The sequence below is a fragment of the Cannabis sativa genome, chromosome 5 (genome assembly GCF_029168945.1).
Source record: "Cannabis sativa cultivar Pink pepper isolate KNU-18-1 chromosome 5, ASM2916894v1, whole genome shotgun sequence".
NCBI lineage: Eukaryota > Viridiplantae > Streptophyta > Magnoliopsida > Rosales > Cannabaceae > Cannabis > Cannabis sativa.
The window spans coordinates 65633534-65657408 of NC_083605.1; the positions used below are offsets into that span (position 1 = coordinate 65633534).

Here is a 23875-nt window from a genome sequence, read left to right on the forward strand (position 1 = left end):
CAATGAAAGCACCAAAATGTTGACCGAGATTTTCGGCAACTATTAAAATATAATTATAGTATTGAGCTGTAAGAAAGCGAGATGAGGATTTTTACGTGGTTGGGGCGTTAATGAGCCTTAGTCCACGAGTCTTTGTTATTAATGGATGTATTTAATAAAGATTCCACACTTGAGGGAATGTTATCCTCATAAATACTGAGAATGTTCTTGGTGAGTATTTGCTCTTCTTGCTCATATGCAACCCAAGATTCTCGACCCCATTAAATGAGTTTTGAGGGGGTATTTATAGTATTTTGGTGGGGTAATCTCTAGGATTGTTCTTACAAGCGTATCTGTAAGTATCCATAAAGTTGGGTATTCCCAATGAATATACCATGGGTGATGCATGGTCAAATCCCTAGGTGCTGTAGGGTTTTTATGAGGAATGTCCTTTTTGCCTTGTGATTGACGTGACTCTTCGCAGAGTAGCCGTCGCTAGACTTAAATGATCATTACTGTGGCGCTGCTGTTTGGGGGTTGTGCCGTCAGACTTTATTGCGTGTTACAGTCCCAACACGCTTCCTCCCATGCGGCATTAAATGCGACTTGATTGCTCAGGAGAGGCCTGACACATCCCGGAGAGGCTTCATGCTATGCGAGCTTCCGGGAGTACCTTGTACTCCGGGTGCCTCCTCCGGGACCTATGCCCAGGGTGCTTCCTTGTGGCGTACAAAGACTTATCAAATATTTACAAGTTATCTGATCCACGTGTCCCTACTTGACTGGTCCACGTATTTTGGGCGAATTCAAGGGCAACAACAGTATTATAACATGTGGTATCAGAGCATCCCTAAATTAATTCTTGAGGATTTATGGTATTGGTCTTCCATTTAAATTAGTTTTAATTTAGTGACTGCCGAATATATATGGCTTCTCATTAGAATCGTTCATATATATTTATATACATTATTGGTGGAGGACGATTGAAAGAGACTTGCCAAATAGATACAATTCATTTACAGATATCGTTAAACAATTCATATATGATAGATACAATTTCTAAATGGCTACGGATATTGTTTAATGCCACTGAATTGTGTATATATATAAAGTAATGTAATAGAGCGTGTGATGATTTTCATTCCATATATATGATTCTATCATATATATAGCAATTATATGGTATTATAGTATTTCTTGGTTTGTTCTCGGCTACGAGAGAGAATGCATCTGATATCTGATGCATTTATTTTCTTTCTTTTGCTTTATTATTATTATTATTATTATTATTATTATTATTATTATTATTATTATTATTATTATTATTTTATTAAAATAAATAATAGTTTTAATAATAATAATAATAATAATTCAGTAACAATTAATTCAAATTTTGGTTTAGAAATTTATTAAGGATATTTAATATTTTAGTTAAATTAATTGAAACAAAATATCACCAAAGTGATCTCTTTTGTGTAGATTAATTTAATAAAAATATTAAGTTAATTGTGTGTATGTAATTCATAAATTTATTAACTAACCCAAAGGTGAGATAATATTTGGATGAATTTCATGCATGTTTGTGGTGATAAATGTGTGACAATTATAAGGTATTTTGTGTGAATAATATGTTAGTCCAAAGATTGCATATTGTTTGACATAATTTATTGTCAATATTTGATCACTACAACAAGAGTACCGCTTACAATTAATATTACTGTCCAAAGACTTAATATTAATATTGTGTTTGGTATCTTGAGATGGGATTAACCAATATTTGAATTTATTGTTTTATTTGGATTCTTATATGAGCATGTTATTTATGTAATTGTATTGTTCTTTTCAGCTGTTGCTAGTGTATCTGCTAATCTTAATTCGGTACCGGTCCTTAATGGTAATAACTTTAAGGACTGGAAGGAGAACATTTTTATTGTTCTTGGCTGCATGGATCTTGACCTTGCATTAAGGATGGATCGTCCTGCTTCTCTTACGGATACCAGTACCTCCGAGCAAAGGAGGATTTATGAGAAGTGGGACCGTTCAAACCGCATGAGTCTTATGATCATTAAGCGCGGCATACCTGAGGCTTTTAGGGGTGCGGTGTCCGAGGAGGTCACCGATGCCACAACTTTCCTTGCTGAAATTGAGAAACGCTTTGCAAAAAGCGATAAGGCGGAAACAAGTACTCTTTTAAAGAAACTTATTTCCATGAAGTTTAAGGGCAAGGAAAATATAAGGGAGTACATTATGGAAATGTCTCACCTTGCTTCAAAGTTGAAGGCACTAAAGCTTGAGCTTTCTGATGACTTTCTTGTACATTTAGTGCTTATCTCTCTTCCTCCACAATTCAGTCAATTCAAGGTCAGTTATAACTGCCAAAGGGAGAAATGGACTCTTAATGAGCTCATTTCATTTTGTGTTCAAGAGGAAGAAAGACTGAAGCAAGAGAAGACTGAAAGTGCTCACTTGGCAAGCACCTCTAAAGATAAGGGCAAGAAAAGAAAGAATGAGGCTGCTAAGGATAAAGGTCCTGCACATAAGAAACAAACTCAAACCAACAGTGATGATGGTTGTTTCTTTTGCAACATGAAAGGACACATGAAGAAGGAATGTGCTAAGTATATTGCATGGCGAGCAAAGAAAGGTACATTTCTTACTTTGGTCTGTTCTGAGGTAAATTTAGCTTCAGTACCAAGAAACACTTGGTGGTTAGATTCTGGTGCTACTACTAACATCAGTGTTTCTATGCAGGGTTGCCTGAGTTACCGAAAGCCAAATGATGCTGAAAGAAGCATTTATGTGGGAGATGGCAAGTCGGTAAATGTGGAAGCAATAGGGCATTTTAGGTTGTTGTTAAGTACTGGTTACTATTTGGACTTAATAGATACTTTTGTTGTACCGTCTTTTAGACGGAATTTGGTTTCTGTTTCTTGTTTGGACAAATTGGGTTATTGTTGTTCATTTGGAAACAATTGCTTTAGTTTATCTATTAATTCAAATACTGTTGGAACTGGTTCACTTATGGTTTATGACAACTTATATTTTCTTGACACTGTTGCTTCTTATAATGAAACCTTGAATGTGGAATCACGTGGTACTAAGCGTAAAATGGATAATGAAAAATCAAGTTCCTTATGGCACAAACGGTTAGGTCACATCTCTAGAAATAGAGTTGAGCGACTTGTGTCTGATGGAATTTTAGATTCAATTGATTTTTCAGACTTTGATGTTTGCATTGAATGCATCAAAGGCAAACAGACCAAAACAAAGAAATTGGGTGCGAAAAGAGCTATAGATGTCTTAGAGTTGATACATACAGATATTTGTGGGCCATTTCCTACACCTTCTTGGAATGGTCAACGATATTTTGTATCATTCATAGATGATTACTCAAGATATGCGTACCTATTTCTACTTCATGAAAAGTCCCAAGTGTTGGACGTGTTCAAATCTTTTAAGGCTGAATTTGAGAATCAACTTAGCAAAAGAATAAAGCAAGTCAGGTCTGACCGTGGTGGTGAGTACTATGGTAGATACAACGGATCAGGTGAACAACGTTCATGACCTTTTGCCAGATATCTAGAGGAGTGTGGAATTGTCCCACAGTACACTATGCCAGGATCTCCTAGCATGAATGGTGTTGCTGAAAGACGAAACCGTACTCTTAAAGATATGGTAAGGAGTATGATCAGTCATTCAACCTTACCAATCACTGCGGGAGAGGCACTTAAGACAAGAAGACCTACATTTTGAATAGGGTACCAACTAAAGCAGCTGCAAAAACACCTTATGAGCTTTGGACAGGGCGAAAGCCTAGTCTTAAGCACTTTCATGTTTGGGGATGTCCAGCTGAGGCTAGGCCTTATAGGCCAAATGAAAAGAAGCTGGAACCCAAAACTGTGAGCAGCTACTTTATTGGATATTCTGAACGATCCAGGGGTTTCAAGTTTTATGATCCCAAAGTAAAAAATATATTTGAAACGGGAACTGCAAAGTTCTTTGAGGATATTGAGTTTGGGGGGAGAAATACGGTTAAAGACTTTGTTTTTGAGGAGGATTTAGAATCACCCACTTCTCTTGAAGATAAGTTGATTCCTATTCCAATAGTTGCTTTTGACAATGTTCAGGATTCTAATCCTAATATTGATCAAGTTTTAGATCAAGAGCAACCAAACATAGTCAATCAAACCCCAGAGGTACAAACTCAACAACCTCAAGAACAAGTGCCTTTGCGACGATCCACTAGAGAAAGAAGAAATGCTATTAATCCAGATGAATACATAGTGTATCTTCAAGAACATGAGGATGGCATTGGAATGATGGAAGATGATCCAATCAACTTTCATCAGGCCATGAAAAGTTCTAACTCTCATAAGTGGAATGATGCCATGAATGAAGAGAATAAGTCTATGCAAGACAATAAAGTTTGGGAAGTTGTCCCATTACCAGAAGGTGTAAAACCAATTGGTTGTAAATGGATATTTAAAACCAAGAGGGATGAAAATGGTAATGTGGTGAGGTTTAAGGCACGTCTTGTAGCAAAAGGCTATACTCAGAAAGAAGGCATTGATTATAAAGAGACTTTCTCTCCGGTTTCATCGAAAGACTCTTTTAGAATAATAATGGCACTTGTTGCTCACTTTGATCTTGAGTTACATCAGATGGATGTTAAAACAGCGTTTCTCAATGGAGACATTGATGAGACAATTTATATGGAGCAACCAGAAAACTTTGTGGTTGGTGACCCAAAGAAAATGGTTTGCAAATTAAAAAATCCATCTATGGACTCAAGCAAGCTTCCCGTCAATGGTACCACAAATTTCATCAAGTACTGGTTCTCTTACTTGGTTTTGAGATGAACGCTGTTGATGATTGTGTGTATCATAAGTTTAGTGGGAGTAAGTGTATATTTCTGGTTCTATATGTCGATGACATATTGCTTGCAACTAATGATATAGGCTTATTGCACGAAACCAAGAGATTTCTATTGAAGTATTTTGAGATGAAAGATCTTGGTGACGCCTCTTTTGTTTTAGGAATTCAAATACATCGAGACCGTTCTCGGGGTATTCTTGGATTATCACAAAAGAGCTATATCGATAAAGTACTCAAACGGTTTGGCATGCAAGATTGTAGACCAGGTGATACCCCTGTCGTTAAAGGAGACAAATTTTGTCTTAAACAATGCCCTAAAGGAAGCCTTGAAATTCAAGAAATGCAAAAGATTCCCTACGCTTCGGCTGTTGGGAGTCTAATGTATGCTCAAGTTTGTACGCGTCCGGATATAGCGTACATTGTTGGAGTGTTAGGCAGATACTTAAGCAATCCAGGAATTGATCACTGGAAAGCAGCCAAAAAGGTTATGAGATATTTGAAGAGAACAAGAGAGTACATGCTCACATATAGGAGGTCAGATCACTTTGAGATCATTGGATATTCTGACTCCGACTTTGCGGGATGCCAAGATAGTAGGAGATCTACTTCGGGCTACATATATTTGTTAGGTGGTGGAGCTATATCATGGAGGAGTGCAAAACAAACACTCATAGCTTCATCCACCATGGCAGCAGAATTTGTTGCGTGTTATGAGGCATCCAACCATGGTATATGGCTGAGAAACTTTGTCACTGGGCTGCGCATTGTGGATGGAATTGAAAGACCACTTAAGTTGTATTGTGACAATAAGTCAGCTGTATTGTATTCCAACAACAATAGGAGCTCGACGAAGTCAAAACACATTGACATCAAGTTCCTTGTTGTAAAAGAAAGGGTACAAAGTGGACAGATTTGTATAGAACACTTAGGTACAAACTCCATGATTGCAGACCCCCTTACTAAGGGTTTGCCACCCAAGGTCTTTCATGAGCACACTGCTCGTATGGGTGTTTTAGATTATGAGGATATCTAGATTCAGTGGGAGTTTGTCTTTAGTGTGTTTTATTTGTTTTATGAAACATGTGTATTTGGATATTTTTCTGATCAAAAATTATGTTATTCAGTTTATTTCACTTTGTACATTTAAGCTAAAGTTTTGATCTCCATAAAGTAAAGTAGGACCAATTGAAAATTGACATGAATAGATCACCATGCATGTAATTTTCATACCACATTATCATGATTGATCTATGTCATTTGGCTATGTTGATATATGTGACCATTGATGGGTTTAGTTGTGATTGATACAACGAAAATCGCTTTGATCCTATGTTGATATAGTTAATGGACGAGATTGCACATGCCTATGGTTATGATGACAAAGTTATGAGCTCAATAAGGTTAACACATTTATATGTATACATATGTGACCCAGTGGGAGATTGTTAGAAATAATTGGGGTCACAATTGTATATATAAAATGTGTGTTAGGTCATCAAATAAATAAGTCAAATTTATGTGGTCTATTTTGGAATAAAGTTTATGACTTAAGGGCATGATTGTCACGATTTTAATATGTGGATACCAATTAGACAATTTTCATATTGATGAGGGGCCAAATAGAAATAGTCAATAAATATTACCAGCAGGTTTGTCTGTTGGTAATATAACGGGTAATTGTCCCCATTTGCATCGTATCTTTTCACTCTTGTATCCCCATCACCAAGAGCAAAAGTTTACAGAGAAAGGTTTTGATGCAAATTAGAAGATCATACCAATAAAGATCATTTAAAGTTTGATTCTATGGACTCCGGTACGCTTCCGCTATTCCTTAATCTTATTGTTTGATTCTCTTGAATTAATTAGGGCTGTATACAGATTTACAGTATTATAACACTGGATTCAAGTCCCAAATTATATATTGTGTAATATATAAACGCTTAAATAAAAAAAATGAATGAATTAGAGAGAGAACTAACAATTGTATTGAATGAATTGAAATTAGTTACAACAATGTGTAATTAGCTACTTATAGTAGCTGGGATTACAAATAAACTAATTTACTAACAACTGGGACAACTCATTGCTATATAACTAACATCCTAACTAACTTTTTAGCTAACTATTCAATTCAAATAAACTAATTTACCAACAATTGGGATAGTTTCCTATTCTGTCAAACAAATACAAGTTTAGCCTTGGCCATCAATAACGTCCTAGATGTTTATCATCGAGCATCTGGACAATTTTTTAGTACCCAAAAGTCAATCATGTCGTTCTCTTTTTTTTAGCCAAATTTTGAGAATGCCTATTTATGAGTGCCATAAAACTTACCTTGGTCTCTCTGCCTATTCAAGTCATGATAAGAAAGAATTGTTCAGTAATGTCAAGGAAAGAATTTGGAAACTCCTACATGCTTTGAATGAGAAACTTTTGGAGGTAAAGATGTTCTATTAAAGGTTGTGCTCCAATCTATTCCTACATAGGCTATGAGTTATTTTCGATTGCTAATTGAGTTTTGTAATCAAATTGAATATGTGATGGCCAACTTCTGGTGGGGTTCAAACAAAGATGGATCTAAGATTCATTGCTAATTGTTATGCAAGTCAAAATTTTAAGGAGGTATGGGCTTTCGTTCCTTTATTGATTTTAATCAAGCTATGTGTGCAAAATAGACATGGAGATTGTTTGAGAATCCAAACTCCTTATTGGGTCTCCTTTTGAAGCATAAATACTTTTCAAGAAACTCCTTTTTGAAAGTACACCTTGGACACTCACCTTCCTTAACATGCCAAGGAATACATTGGGGAAGAGAACTGCTATATTGAAAGGTCTTCGATACAAGATAGGTAAAGGGTTTCGAGTTAGAAGTGGTTTGGATCCTTGGATTCTAGGACATGATGAATTCAGACTAATCAGCTACACCGGCCAACCAACCTTGCCTATGTCCACCTTTATCAATGATACTATGGATTGGAAGTTGTCTCTTCTATAAGAACACTTTGCTAAAATCGATATTGATCTAATTGTCACCAGTCTTTTATGCTTTTACCAATCTCAAGATCGACTCATGGGATCTACTCAGTTAAATTAGGGTTCCACCTAGCAAACTCAATCTCCAAAAAAATGAAGAATCAACTTTAGATGATTTCAAAAGTTGGTGGAAGTTTTTTTGGGCCTTACAACTACCACTAATGGTAAACTTTTTTGCTTGAAAAGTCATTCAACATGCTCTGCCCATAGCCACTGCCTTGCACAAAAAAATTTATTGATTAGGCATCATGTTCAAGGTGTAAAAGCGCTTGGGAATAAATTGGACATGCTTTACGTACCTATAAGCATGCCAAGTTTGTTTGGAAAAAAAAAACACATTTTAGCATTAATTTCTATCATTCTCATGGTATGCTCAATGGTGATTATCTAATCCACTTGGCAACAACAATGGATAAGGTAGATGTTGAACTCCTAATCTGCATTATGTGGAGTATCTAGAATGATAGGAATAAAGTGCTTCATGATGGAACAAAATGTGATGCCTCTTCTCTAGCAACACACACAATAAGCTACATGGATAATTATCGATCAGTCAAGCAAAGCTACAGAAAGAAACAACAACATCATCCCCCTCAGTCTGTGTTTCACAAACAAACCACATTGCTAGTGCGGCCAACCAACAACAACATTATCCTCAGTTTGTGTTACACCAACAAAGTTCCTAGCCCATGCGGCCAATCAACAACAGTTAACTTCTCAGTATTTGCTACACCAACAAAGATCCTCAGCTCGTGCAATCAACAATCAGCAACATTCTTCACAGTATGTGCTACACCAGCAAGCAATGACATACCTAGAATTTAAAGTGAGGGGGCAAAATTTTTTTGGTAAATGAGGGGGGCAAAAAAGTAAACTTAAAAGAAAAATAATATGCTTTTAGTGGGATTAGAACCTTTGTCCTCTAACGTATAATCTAAGTAGCTTAACCATTACACTAAAGTTAATATTATGCTTATAAATATCATATATTCTCAATTTTTTTAGGGGGCAACTACCCCACCTCGCTTATATGTGGGTCCACCCCTGCCAGCAAGCACACTTTGAAATTGTTGTGTCACACCAGCACGACTTGGCTCAACATGATGCTTCAGATCACATTGTGAGGCTAGCAATTGGGATACCATGGAAGCCACCAGATGTTAATATTCTTAAGATAAATGTAGATGCAGCAGTCAACATTAAAGATAAGGTACTGGGTATTGGAGCAGTGGTTTGAAATTACAAAAGAGAAGTTATTGTTGCATTATCCAAACCAGTCCAAGGCTGTTTTAGAAGTGATGTAATGGAAAGAAAGGCACTCATTCATAGTCTTAATTGAGCTAATCAACAACAATTCCCAATCGCACATGTGGAAACAGATGCCTTGAGAGTTTCTTCTGCTTTGACCTCTTCTCATACAAACTTATCTTATTTTTTAGGTCTAATTGATGACGTTTGTTCTTCTATTCTTTTCTCCTAGAGCTACTATTATTCATGCTCGTAGGCAAGCCAATAGATCTGCCCACGACTTAGCAAAGTACACTTTAGAATTGGATGAAGATGTCTTTTGGATAGAAAAAGTTCCATATTCTATTTTCTCTATTGTATAAATGACTTTAATTTATAATAATATTAAAAATTTCTCAAAATAAAAACCTTATCAAAAAATACTAATTTAAATTTTTACCGTCATAATTTAAAAAACTTCATATAAAATAGGGCAATTTTCAGGTCAATGGACCAAACTCCAAAGTTCATCTTATTATTAATAATGCTAATGAAAGCATCAAGAAATACCGTATGAGTAAAATAAGATAACGGAGTTAAAAAATTATTGAATAAGAGAAATTTTAATTCTCGATAAATACTATTTTTTTAATTATTTATTTACCACTTATTAATACTATCCATTAATAAAAAAAATTATATATATTTTTTTGAAACGGAATTCATTCATTCAAACAAACATTACATAAGATTAGGCGAGTCAAGCTGAACCGCTTGTCTCGCACAAGGGGGTACAACCCCAACCCACATTGCACTAGCTTTGTTAATCAAAGCTTCATTGGCTAATACATGAGCAACTTGATTTGCTTCCCTATAAACAAAAGAGATCCCGTGAACCCTTACATCTTGCAAAAGACTTCTAATATGAGTAATAAGTCCATCAACATCTCGACAGCCCCCCTCATCTTTCAACACCAAATTAACGGCCTGCAAACAATCGGATTCCACAGTAAAAGAAGGCAGCTGCTGCTGCAACCTGACCTTAAGCCCATCTGCTATTGCAGTAAGCTCAGCATGAAGGGGAGATAGCTCTTTCCTCACTATCTGGACAGCAGCCCCACTCACACGCCCATCATGGTCTCAAACAACCGAACTAGCACTTCCTAATCCTTCTCCTACTTTCACCCCACATCAACATTAATTTTAAACGACCCCCGCACTGGTGCAACCCAACGAGCAGCAGCCCTCTGTGCTCCATCCTTCTTCGGTGAAGAACCATCTCGAAATTCAACAGTGAACTTGCTGCACCAGTCAACAATTGCAGCAGCTGCGGGTTTGTGTCCCCCATGGTTAACCGAATTTCTAATATACCAAAGATTCCAAGACAAAACCAGAAAAAACTCAAAGTCCTCCTTTACCAAACTACTTGACAATCTCATCAAAAAAGCAAGAACATCTTCCTTACCTTGTCTCTTAATTTTGCCAGAGAGCCCAGCAATTTTCGACACGTCACAGTTCACTCTACATCCCCATAATGCATGAAAAACATTTTCATAAGCACCACTAGAACACCGAATACAATAAGGCTCAACCTGAATTTTCCGATGAGCAAGAGCCGAATTGGTTGGTATCCAAGAATGGGCCATTTTCCATACAAAATGCTTCACCTTTAGCAGAATTTTGAGCTTCCAAAGTTGTCTCCACCATCGCTCAGAAGACTCTGTATCAGATTGAATATCTCTGATCTGTAAAGCCGCCGCCATACGATAGCCACTACGAACTGAATATTCCCCGTCCTTACTATAATGCCATAGGATCTTATCTTCAATATCACATTCCGAAGTGGCCATTTGAAGAATTAACTCAGCATCCGTTGGATTGAAGACAACTCTAACAAACTCCTCATCCCATTCCCCACTCCCTTTCTTCAAATAAATGACATGGAGTTGATCCGGTAACGAAGGCTTATCATAAATTTTGAAAGTAACCGGCCTAGGCAGCCACGAGTCCTCAAGAACCCTTACTGAATTCCCATTCCCAATTCGCCATCGATACCCAGCTTGAATAATCTTCTTCCCCCACACTAAACTTCTCCAAACAAAGGACGCATGATTCCCACATTTAGCCTCCAATACCCCTCCATTTGGGTAATAACTAGCCTTTAACACTTGGCTACATAAAGAATTCGGATACCTTATACATCTCCATATTTGCTTAGCCAGAAGGGCTTGATTAAAGAGACCCAAATCCCGGAAGCCAAGACTGTTGGAAATTATTTTACCAGGATCTTAGATCTACTCACAAGTATGTTGATTAACACCCTAAATATGAACTTCTAAAACGATTATAAAATTAAACACATATAAAGTATGAGAAACCTTACATTGGGTGCAGCGGAATAATATGTCTCCTTCCGTTCAGATCTCTAACCCTTGTATCCTTTCTGTCGCAGAGTATTATCAAGATCTGAACCTGGATTTCTTTCTCTCCTTCCTTTAGTGTTGAATCTCCTTCTTATTGAATGTCTTTCTTCACGATCTTCCTCACTATGATTGCGGTCTCACTTGCTGTGTGTGGGCACTACTCTATCACTAAGAGGTTCGAAATTATTCAAGGAAGAAGAAGAGAGTGAAGGTGGAGGCTAGGTTTAGAGAGAGAAGGCTCAGGTTTTTCTCTGAAGGAAACAAGATGTAAAGTTGTATATTTCCTGAAGCCTTCACTATCTATTTATAGCATACCACATAGGGTTAGGTTTGAAATATTTGGCATTAAAATAATGAAAATATCAGATGATAATCCCTATAAAAGTGGCCGGCCATGGCATTATGGATTTGGGCTTCACTTTTTGCAATTTTGCTGTTTTATCATTTCTGCATCTCATTTTCTCAAAAACCCCAATTTTCAAATTCAACCATTTAAATGCCAATTCTAACTATTTAATAACTATAAATAATTATTAAATAATATTGTCATTTATCATATTTATTAATTGAACCATACAAAGTCTCTTAATTAACAAATATGCCCTAAAATCTCTTTCTTTACAATTTCGCCCTTACCTAGTGAAAAATTCATATAATTGATTAATCAAAACCAATTAAATGAGTCTTACAAGTAATATTGTCTCAACTAGTGGGGGGACCATGGGTCTATGTAACCGAGCTTCCAATAAGCAAATCAAGAATTTATAACCTAAATTCACTGACTTATTAATTTTTCGTTGAATCCACGCATAGAACTTAGAATTACACTCTCAGTATATAGAACGCTCTATATGTTCCACCATATAGACACGTCATTAGTTATCCATTGTTATAATCCTAATTTGATCAATGATCCTCTATATGAATGATCTACACTGTAAAGGGATTAGATTACCGTAACACCCTACAATGTATTTTATCCTTAAAACACTTAACCCCGTATAAATGATATTTCAACTATGTGAAATGAGTACTCCACCATTTATTTTTGTTTGGTCAAGCTCGAAGGAAATCATCCTTTACTTTATATTCGCCAGATAGAAGCTATAGATTCCATATTTATGTTAGCGCTCCCACTCAATTGCACTACCGTGTTCCCAAAATGTACGTATCACCCTGACCCAAAAGTAGGCTTAACTAACAAATCAAAGAACACGAATAATACTCTTGAGATTGAACCTAATCATATCAGGATTGAGATCATTTGATCTAGGATCAACTAGGCGATATTGACTTGAATAGATATTACGGTAAGTTTGATTAAATCTAGTTCAAAGTTCAATATCGGTCCCTTCTGATGCATACTCCATGCACCCAACCTGAGCTTTACTTTAACCAATGCTCTGGAAAGAACATAGCATTATACCAAATGCAAGTAAACTCTGTTGCAGATTATCATATCAGTAAAACCCTGTGTTTGATAAATCTAGGAATCTTCATTCACATAGTCATGTTTACTTTCCAATGTGTTGACAACACAATAAACAGAATCAAGTATGTGAAAAGGGTTTGAAATGAATTTATAAATCAAATAGACAAGCAATTGATAATATGAACCAAAACATACACAAATGAATGAAAAATACTTCTGTTTCTTTATTGATGTTAAATAAAATGGATTACATTGAAATGGAGTTTTATTTAGGGCATAAAACCCAACAAACTCCCACTTGCACTAATATAAAACTAATCAGTACATATAAATTAATCCTAAATTCTGACGGTGCTTTTCAAACGCAGTTACAGCCACGACTTTGGTGAATGGATCAGCTAAGTTGTCTTCTATGTCCACTTTCTCAACCAGTACATCCCCTCCTGCCAGATATTCTCTGATGATGTGATACTTCCTTTCTATGTGTTTGCTTCTCTTGTGGCTTCGAGGTTCCTTACTATTGGCTATTGCTCCATTATTATCATAAAGTAGGACAAGAGGCTTTTCCATTCCTGGCACGACACCGATACTGGTGAAGAATTTTCTTAGCCAAACAAGCTCTTTAGCAGCTTCTGCTGCAGCTATGTATTCTGCTTCCATCGTCGAGTCCGATATCGCAGTTTGTTTAGTACTTCTCCAAACCACTGCTCCACCCACAAGAGTAAACACCATCCCAGATGTAGATTTCCCTTCTTCAAGACATGCCTGGAAATCCTATGGGATTTAAAGCACCACCCTTGTAGACTAACACAAGATTCCTTGTACTCTTTAAGTATTTTAGAATATACTTAACTGCATTCCAATGTTCCTGTCCTGGATTTGACTGATACCTGCTCACGATTCCAACTGCATAGCAGATGTCAGGTCTAGTGCATAACATTGCATACATTAGACTTCCAACTGCAGAAGCATAAGGAATTTTCGCCATGTCCTCTATCTCTTGAGGATCAGTAGGAGACTGTTCCTTAGATAGACGAATACCATATCTAGAAGGCATGTTCGCCCCATTGGTGTTGTTCATGGAGAATCTCTCTAAAACTTTGTCAATATAGGTTGTTTGAGAGAGAGCAAGAGATTTGTTCTTCCGGTTTTTGATAATCTGAATACCAAGAACATAGGCTGCCTCACCCAAATTTTTCATATCGAATTGAGTGTTAAGCCATTCCTTGATGTTAGTCATTTTCTTGATATTGTTTCCAATAATCAAAATGTCGTCAACATAAAGGACCAGGAATACTACTACTTGGTCTTCCTTGAGTTGGTAAACACAAGGTTCATCTTCATTCTGAAGAAAGCCGTAGGTCTTGATGATTTCATCAAACCTTTTGTTCCATGAGCGAGAAGCTTGCTTAAGTCCATAGATAGACTTATTTAATTTGCAAACTTTCTTTTCCTGCCCTGGAAGAACATAGCCTTCTGGTTGCTCCATATAGATGGTTTCTTCAAGTACCCCATTAAGGAAGGCAGTCTTGACTTCCATTTGCCAGATTTCATAATCGAAAGCAGCAGCTATGGAGAGAAGAATTCAGATGGATTTGAGCATGGCAACAGGACTAAAAGTTTCCTCATAGTCCACACCTTCTCTTTGGGTATAACCCTTGGCTACAAGTCTAGCTTTAAAAGTTTCGACTTCGCCTCCAGCGCCTCTTTTCTTCTTGTAAACCCACTTACATCCGATTGGATGATAGTCATCAGGTGCGTCTACATATTCCCAGACTTTGTTCTTTTTCATGGAATCCATTTCTGAATCCATGCCGGCTGACCATCTTTTCCGTTGCAGACTAGCCATTGCCTGTTTATAGGTTAATGGGTCGTCATCAATACCGTCACCAACGACCATATTGATTTCACCATCCAAGCCATAACGAGCTAGTTTTGTTGAAACCCTCCCACTACGATGAGGAGCGGTGATCTTCTGAACATGAACTTTGGTAGTAGTTTTCTTAGTTGGTTCGATTGAGGGAGTGGGATTATCCTCTTCTTGAGTGGAAGAGGACGGAACATTGGAAGGAGTTATATCTGAAAGCATTTCCTCTAAAACAACTTTACTTTTCGGTTTGTTGTCTTTAATATAGTTTTCTTCAAGAAAAGTAGCATTTGTAGAAACAAACACTTTGTTATCCTTGTGACTATAAAACAGTCCACCCCTAGTCTCTTTAGAATTTCCAACAAACATGCAAATTTCAGTTCGTGATTCAAGTTTTCCTTCTTTCTTTCTCAAGACATGAGCAGGGCACTCCCAAATTCTTAGGGACTGCTTTAGATGGAACAACATTTAAAATGTCATTTGCCATCTGTATAGCATATCCCCAGAAGGACGTAGATAGAGTTGAATAACTCAGCATAGATCTAACCATTTCCAAAAGAGTGCGATTTCTTCTTTCTGCAACTCCATTTTGTCGTGGAGTGCCTGGGGCAGTGTATTGGGATTAAATTCCAAGTTCAATTAAATGATCTTTGAACTGCATATCCATATATTCTCCACCCCTATCAGTTCGCAAGATCTTTAATGTTTTACCTATTTGGTTTTGAGCGAATGCTTGAAATTCCTGAAACTTTTCAAACATTTCAGATTTCTTATGCATAAGGTAAATATGTCCATATCTAGAGTAATCGTCAATGAAAGTGACAAAGTACTCATAACCACCTCGGGCTTTTACATTCAAAGGTCCGCAAACATCTGAATGTACTAACCCTAGGGCTTGTTTGGCACGCTCTCCCTTTGCAGAGAAAGAACGTTTGGTCATTTTTCCTTCTAGGCAGGACTCGCATACTGGCAGTTCACCTAAGACGACATTTTTCAATAGACCGTCTTTGGTTAGCCTTTTGAGTCTATCAAAGCCTATGTGACCCAAACGTAAATTCCATAGATATGTTTCATTATCATCATCGATCTTTTGCTTTTTGTAGTTTCTAGGTTTAGCTACTTTAAAAAGTTCGTTATGTAGGGCAAATGGTGTTTCTGGTCTAAGAAGATAAAGCCCCTGTTCCATGGATGCAACACAAATATGAATGTCATTTCGAGAAATGGTAGAACCAGAACTCGAAAAATCTAATTTGTATTGTTGCAATTGTAAGCATGAAATAGAAACCAAGTTTCTACTGAAATTTGGAATGTATAAGACATTGTCTAATTCCAAAATTCTGTTTTGAAACTTGAGTTTGGCTTTTCCTCTAGCTCTAACCGAAACCATTTCGCCATTACCAACCTTAAGTTTCAACTCTCTGGATTTCAAATAATTCCATTTCTCAAGCAATTGCAATGAACAACTTACATGGTTTGTAGACACAGAATCAAGAATCCAAATGGATTTATCATTCTCTAAAACACATGATTCGAAGACTAAAGCATCACTGCTTATTCGTTTGTGAATTGTTGTTCTTGCTGGTTCATTTTGTTGTGAAGTATAACTTGAGGAAGTGGAATCACTTTCTCTTATCTTCTCAACTAAGCTTGAAATAGTAGGATTTATGGAGTTATGAACTATTTGCTCTTCAGAGTGAACAATTCCCAGCTTACATGCTTTCTGGAATTTCATGTTCATCATGAGCACATTTGAAGTATTACTCTGACCAGGAGTTTTATTCATATCTTCAAGTTCATTTGCTAAGATATTAACTAGGAGTGGATTGGGATGAGGGTTATTGGCCCTACAATACATCAATAAAATAAAAGTAAGGTTTTGGTTCAAATTCATACACAAGTTCAGAAAATAACAAATAATCACTATGTTATAAAAATACTAAATCTAACATAGTTTATTTTCCAAGGTTTACAACATAATGAAATACAGTGTCCCGGTAGGCGAGAGTCAAAGATAACATTATTTGAATAGAGTAGTCAGCTCATCTAAAATAAAACCATTTTAGCAACCTTTTGTTCGATCAAAATGAGAATCCAACGTTGTCCCGGTAGGCGAGAGTCAAGGTTATTCTCACTTTATGAGCTCCCACCATTGTTTCATGTTTTATGAGTTTATCTCTAAGTAGCCACCGTAGGGGAGAGTCTAATAGAGACGAAAACTCACAAAACACTTATCAAATAAAATCTTACGGTGTTAAAAGTTTTCAACGAATAACCATCCATAAGGGGGACGAAGTCTAGCGTCTCGAGGTTATATTGAAAAAATTTAACTATTGTAAGACCAACAATGGAGATCGAATATCTTTTGATTAAAGCTCATTATTTAAGAAATATATGTATTTTATTTAATCATCTGTTCCATATTTTAATAATGAAAAATTACAAATTAAAGTTGGTTTAAATAAAAAAAATCAACTTTAATTAAATTTCAATTATTATTTAAATTTGAAAAATAAATTCGAAAATAATGGAACAAATTTGAAAATATCTTGTTTAAGTTGTTTAGAAGAATCTAAAAAATCAACTTAAATATCTTTCAAATTAGATTTAATTAAATATAAAATTAAGTTGTGACCACTTAATTTGAAAATATTCCATTTTAAGTTAATATTTGAAAAAATATCAACTTAAAAAATATCTAAAGAATCTTAATAACCAATTCCTAAAATTCCTCAACTTAATTTTGAAATTTGAAATTCAAAAGATATTCAGATTTAAGTTGATTAGTTAGAGATAACTAGATTTCAACTTAAATAGGAATATTTAATGAAAAATTTAAATTAAGCTTCAGAAAGAATCTAGTTGGTTATAATTCTATATTTAATTAAATACAAAAAAATACATATAGTTTAGCTTAGAATAAAATTCTTTAAACTATGGTTTTCTTAAATTAATTTCAAAATAAATAAAATTAATTATGTTGCTAATCAATTTTATTAGGTTAAACTAATTTAATTAACCTAGTACAGTTATTCAAATCAGGCGAATGGGCCTTCACAATTGGGGTAGTTCATGTGGGGGGGGCTGGGTTCAGTATGTCGTACCAACTACTATGGCTCCCAACTCTCACACAAGGCCCAAAAGAGAGGAATTTCACCTTAAAATAAACAACTGTTATTAATTGAATAGGCCCAAAAACTAAATGGGCCTAAATAAAATCTATCAAAAACTATGATATTTTATTTAGCAACAACAACCTATATGCATCTATAACAAAATTAAACATATAGGCTCACACAGGCACACATCTGGATGGATCCTATCATGTTGCTAGGTCATACACAGATGAAAGAAGATTGTAAAATTTACCTGTTACAAATTATTTACTTGACCTATTGACAATTGAACCATGGGTTAAAATCAGATCATTGGATCTGTCAACAAGTTAAGCATGACAATTTAGATCAAGCAATAATATGTTTTATAAAACTTATATACAAGCTAAAACACATACTCCTGCAACAAGATGAATTGGATAGTTGGATGTAGGAATTATTTAATTTTAAATAATAATTTTCGAAAATATTTAATAAAAAAATTTCGGTTTTTATTAAAATAAAATAATAAAAAAAATTTAAATTAAACCTACAATTTTTGAAAAAATAGGTTTCAACTAACCTAAATATCATTTCAAAAATAATTGCTAACCACCTTTTAAATTTTTAAAGTTATTTTATAAATTAAATAAAATAAAAAAAATTATTTTTCAGATTTTATAATTTAATTTAAATAAAAAATAACAAAATTTAAAAGTTAACAAAATATTTTACTTCTATTTAAAATTACATGATTATAGTAATCTTATTTTAAATTTAAATAAGGTCAAATAATTTTAAAAAATATTTAATATCTGACCTTTAAATTTAAAAAATAAGATAAAATAATCAAATTTAAAAATAAGATATAAAATCAAGCAAAAATATAGATTTTTACTTGTTTTCAAATTCAAATTACACTAATATCTAAAATTAAATTTGAAAAATTCAAATTAATTTATTTCTGATATTAGATTTGAAAATTGAAAAGTAAAAAATAAAATACAAAGCTACACAAAAAATCGGATGTTAATTCCATGAAAAAGCACGAAAAAATTGAAAAATTGGAAAAAATTGCATGTGGTACGGACAGTATGCATTGCATACTGCCCGTGCGCACGAGATGGGCTGCTTGACCGTGAAAACCCGGCGCAGGAGGCTGCATGCAGCCTCTCCGCGTGCGCAGGCCTCAGTTTCAGACATAAATTCGTGTCCGTGCGCGTGCTGTCCGAGGGAAGCCCCTCATGCGCGCGTGTGACAGTTGGACCATCCCAATATTTTTCCGATTTTCAAAAAATCACAACTAATTCAAATGAAATCGAAATTGAGTTCTGTAAAAAAGTAAATTGCTTAATTTTTTCCAAACTATCCAATAAAAATAATTTTAGAAACATATATTCAATTATTTTTCATGAAAATTTACAAACATCAATCAATCATCATACAACACACAAAACAACATGATACCATCCAAAACACAAACAAATCGTTTTAAGTCCAAATTTCTTGCAAGCAAATCAATTACCATGGCTCTGAGGCCAGTTGTTAGAAATTATTTTACCAGGATCTTAGATCTACTCACAAGTATGTTGATTAACACCCTAAATATGAACTTCTAAAACGATTACAAAATTAAACACATATAAAGTATGAGAAACCTTACATTGGGTGCAGCGCAATAATATGTCTCCTTCCGTTCAGATCTCTAACCCTTGTATCCTTTCTGTCGCAGAGTATTATCAAGATCTGAACCTGGATCTCTTTCTCTCCTTCCTTTAGTGTTGAATCTCCTTCTTATTGAATGTCTTTCTTCACGATCTTCCTCACTATGATTGAGGTATCACTTGCTGTGTGTGGGCACTACTCTATCAATAAGAGGTTCGAAATTATTCAAGGAAGAAGAAGAGAGTGAAGGTGGCGGCTAGGTTTAGAGAGAGAAGGCTCAGGTTTTTCTCTGAAGGAAACAAGATGTAAAGTTGTATATTTCCTAAAGCCTTCACTATCTATTTATAGCATACCACATAGGGTTAGGTTTGAATTATTTGGCATGAAAATAATGAAAATATCAGATGATAATCCCTATAAAAGTGGCCGGCCATGGCATTATGAATTTGGGCCTCACTTTTTACAATTTTGCTGTTTTATTATTTCTGCATCTCATTTTCTCAAAAACCCTAATTTTCAAATTCAACCATTTAAATGCCAATTCTAACTATTTACTAACTATAAATAATAATTAAATAATATTGTCATTTATCATATTTATTAATTGAACCATACAAAGTATCTTAATTAACAAATATGCCTTAAAAACTCTTTCTTTACAATTTGGCCCTTACCTAGTGAAAAATTCACAAATAGACATAGTCAAATTTGAGAATTATAATTGATTAATCAAAACCAATTAAATGAGTCTTACAAGTAATATTGTCTCAACTAGTGGGGGGACCATGGGTCTATATAACCGAGCTTCCAATAAGCAGAGCAAGAATTTATAACTTAAATTCACTGACTTATTAATTTTTCGTTGAATCCACGCATAGAACTTAGAATTGCACTCTCAGTATATATAACGCTCTATATGTTCCACCATATAGACACGTCATTAGTTATCCATTGTTATAATCCTAATTTGATCAATGATCCTCTATATGAATGATCTACGCTGTAAAGGGATTAGATTACCGTAACACCCTACAATGTATTTTATCCTTAAAACACTTAACCCCGTATAAATGATATTTCAACTATGTGAAATGAGTACTCCACCATTTATTTTCGTTTGGTCAAGCTCGAAGGAAATCATCCTTTACTTTCTATTCGCCAAATAGAAGCTATAGATTCCATATTTATGTTAGCGCTCCCACTCAATTGCACTACCGTGTTCCCAAAATGTACGTATCACCCTGACCCAAAAGTAGGCTTAACTAACAAATCAAAGAACACGAATAATACTCTTGAGATTGAACCTAATTATATCAGGATTGAGATCATTTGATCTAAGATCAACTAGGCGATATTGACTTGAATAGATATTACGGTAAGTTTGATTAAATCTAGTTCAAAGTTCAATATCGGTCCCTTCCTATGCATACTCCATGCACCCAACCTGAGCTTTACTTTAACCAATGCTCTAGAAAGAACATAGCATTATACCAACTGCAAGTAAACTCTGTTGTAGATTATCATATCAGTAAAATCATGTGTCTGATAAATCTAGGAATCTTCATTCACATAGTCATGTTTACTTTCCAATGTGTTGACAACACAATAAACAGGATCAAGTATGTGAAAAGGGTTTGAAATGAATTTATAAATCAAATAGACAAGCAATTGATAATATGAACCAAAACATACACAAATGAATAAAAAATACTTCTGTTTCTTTATTGATGTTAAATAAAATGGATTACATTGAAATGGAGTTTTATTTAGGGCATAAAACCCAACAAAGACCACCTTGCTCCTTATGTTTACAAAGAATAGACCACTTACACCAATGAATCTTCGCATCCTTTTTCGATGATCCCCACCAAAACCGGGCTGCCATGCTATGAATACTATTAATAGTCTTCTTTGGTAAGCGAAAACAACTCATCATATACGTAGGTATAGCTTGAACAATCGCCTTAATTAGAACCTCTTTCCCAGCAGCCGAGAAGAATGACCCTTTCCACCCATTCAATTTATTCCACACCTTATTCCTAATGAACTCAAAATGTTGCTTCTTTGTTCGCCCACAAAAGATGGCAGTCCCAAATACTTCCCGTAGTTATCTACCACTTTCACTCCCATGAAAGTAGCCAAGTGAGTCCTAACCGAACCAGAAACAGAGCGACCAAAGCACATCTCAGATTTGTGGAAATTAACAAGTTGACCAGATGCAATAGGGTACTTCGCCAACAACTCTTTGAAGCATCTACATTCAGCTTCAGTTGCATCAAGAAACACTAGACTGTCATCCACAAAGAAAAGATGCGACACCGTTACTCTCTGCCTTCCAAACACAATCCCATGTAATCTACCTTGTTGTTCAGCATGTTGAATAAGACATGAAAAAGCTTCAGCACAGAGTAAAAACAAAAATGGTGAAAGTGGGTCACCTTGTCGTAACCCTCGCTGTGGAAGTACTCGGCCCTAAATTTCACCATTAATGATAAATTAAAACTGCACCAAAGTAAGACAATTCATGATCTTCTCAACCCATGGCCGACTATACCCCAACTTCACCATCATAGCTTCTAAAAATCTCCATTCCACCGGATCATATGCCTTCACCATATCCAATTTCAAAGCAACTTTTGAACCATTCTGAAATCTATTCTTCCGCATCACATGCAAACTTTCATACCCCACAATGGCATTGTCATGTATGAGTCGACCCTTCAAGAAAGCACTTTGCAAGTCAGAAACACATTTCCAAGAGAAAGCCACAGCCTATTTGCCAAACACTTCGAGACAATTTTATAAATCACATTACAAAGACTAATAGGCTGAAACTCTTCAATTCTTTGAGGTTTATCAACTTTAGGTATCAATGCCACCACTGTATCATTTAGACACTGCAGATCTGCCCCCTTATTCAACACATTTAAACACACAGCTACCACATCCGTTTTTAGTTTGGACCAAAATTTTTGGTAGAAAAGTGCTGGAAGTCCATCCGCTCCAGGTGCTTTGGTAGGATTCATCTCTTTCACTGCTCGGACCACTTCCTCTTCCCTAAATTCAGCCACCAAATTATCATTCATAGCTGATGAGACCTTCGGCTGAACTACACAAAGCTCCTTGAACTACACAAAGCACCTCATCTAGGACAGTTTCATTAATATCAGACCTCGTAAACAACTTCTCATAATAGTCTTCCAAAATCGTGCACACTAAAACCTTATCATCTCACCAAACACCCATATGATCTTGAAGTCCCTTAATCTCATTATTCTTTTGTCGGGCAGAAGCTTTATGATGAAAATATTTTGTATTTCGATCCCCCCATTGCAACCATAAAGCTCGACTCCTTTGCCTCCAATATTGTTCATCCTTTTCAAGCAACCCATTCAACTTAGCTTCCATCTGTTGTATAGTCTCCCATACCCCCGGTTGTTGCATCATTGTTAACTCATGGAGAGCTTTTCTAATCTTCTCCACTTCACTATTGAGTTTATGCTTCTTCTTCTGATTCCAATTCTGAAGAGCTTTCCCACACTTATTAATCCTACACCGAAACGACCCCAATCGGCCACTAACATGTTCCTCTTGTCACACCCGATCCACTATCTCAGCACACTCCTCCTCTTGGCACCATGCCTCCTCAAAATGAAACCGACTCTTACGTCTAGACTTCCCACATTTAACTCCATCCACTCTAACCGGCATATCCACCACCAACGCACGATGATCTGATTCCCACCAATCAAGCAACGATATATCAGTCCCTTCAAATTGATCCAACCACTCCTCTGTGCACAACCCTCTATCCAACCGCTCCATAATCCGTGAATTACTATGTTCATTACACCATGTCAACTCATGTTTCGTAGAACTGAAATCAATAAGTCGACAATCATCTAACACTTCTTTAAACCCATCCATAACCCGGGGAAGACAATCTCGACCACCCACCTTCTCAGACAAACTGACAATTTCATTGAAGTCCCCAATACATAGCCATGGCCCTCGCACTTCCTTCCGCAAATCCCGCAAAAGTTGCCAAGAAAAATGACGTTAGGAAGCTTCAGGATTACCATAAAATCCAGTAGAAGACCATGGCGGAAATCCGCTCCCTACAACAGTAGTAAGTATATGTTCGGGAGAACTAGACAAAACTTGCACCTGAATATCAGCTTTCCACATTAATAACAAACCCCCACTCAACACGATTCTATCCACAGTCCACAAATTCTCATATTGAAGAACACTACACACCCTTTCAGCTTGAACCCGAGTT

The 23875-nt window shown here is 35.8% G+C and overlaps 1 protein-coding gene across 1 annotated transcript; it reads right to left on the reverse strand.

The window, feature by feature from the left end:
* Nucleotides 1-9855: 9855 nt before the first annotated feature.
* LOC133038438 (uncharacterized) lies at nt 9856-23040 on the reverse strand. The gene is made up of 6 exons (XM_061116596.1): nt 22829-23040; nt 22404-22650; nt 22159-22311; nt 21626-22065; nt 10335-11286; nt 9856-10218 (listed from the first exon to the last, which is right to left on the reverse strand). Exons 1-6 carry the CDS (start codon nt 23038-23040, stop codon nt 9856-9858), a joined length of 2367 nt encoding a protein of 788 aa, XP_060972579.1.
* Nucleotides 23041-23875: the final 835 nt, after the last annotated feature.

Coding starts and splice junctions, on each gene's coding strand:
- LOC133038438 (XM_061116596.1), bottom strand. CDS start 23,040: ATGATGCAACAACCGGGGGTATGGGAGACTATACAACAGATGGAAGCT. Junction 22,651..22,828: donor CAAGATCATATGGGTGTTTG/GTGAGATGATAA, acceptor GGCTGAATTTAG/GGAAGAGGAAGTGGTCCGAG. Junction 22,066..22,158: donor GATTTTTAGAAGCTATGATG/GTGAAGTTGGGG, acceptor GGTGAAATTTAG/GGCCGAGTACTTCCACAGCG.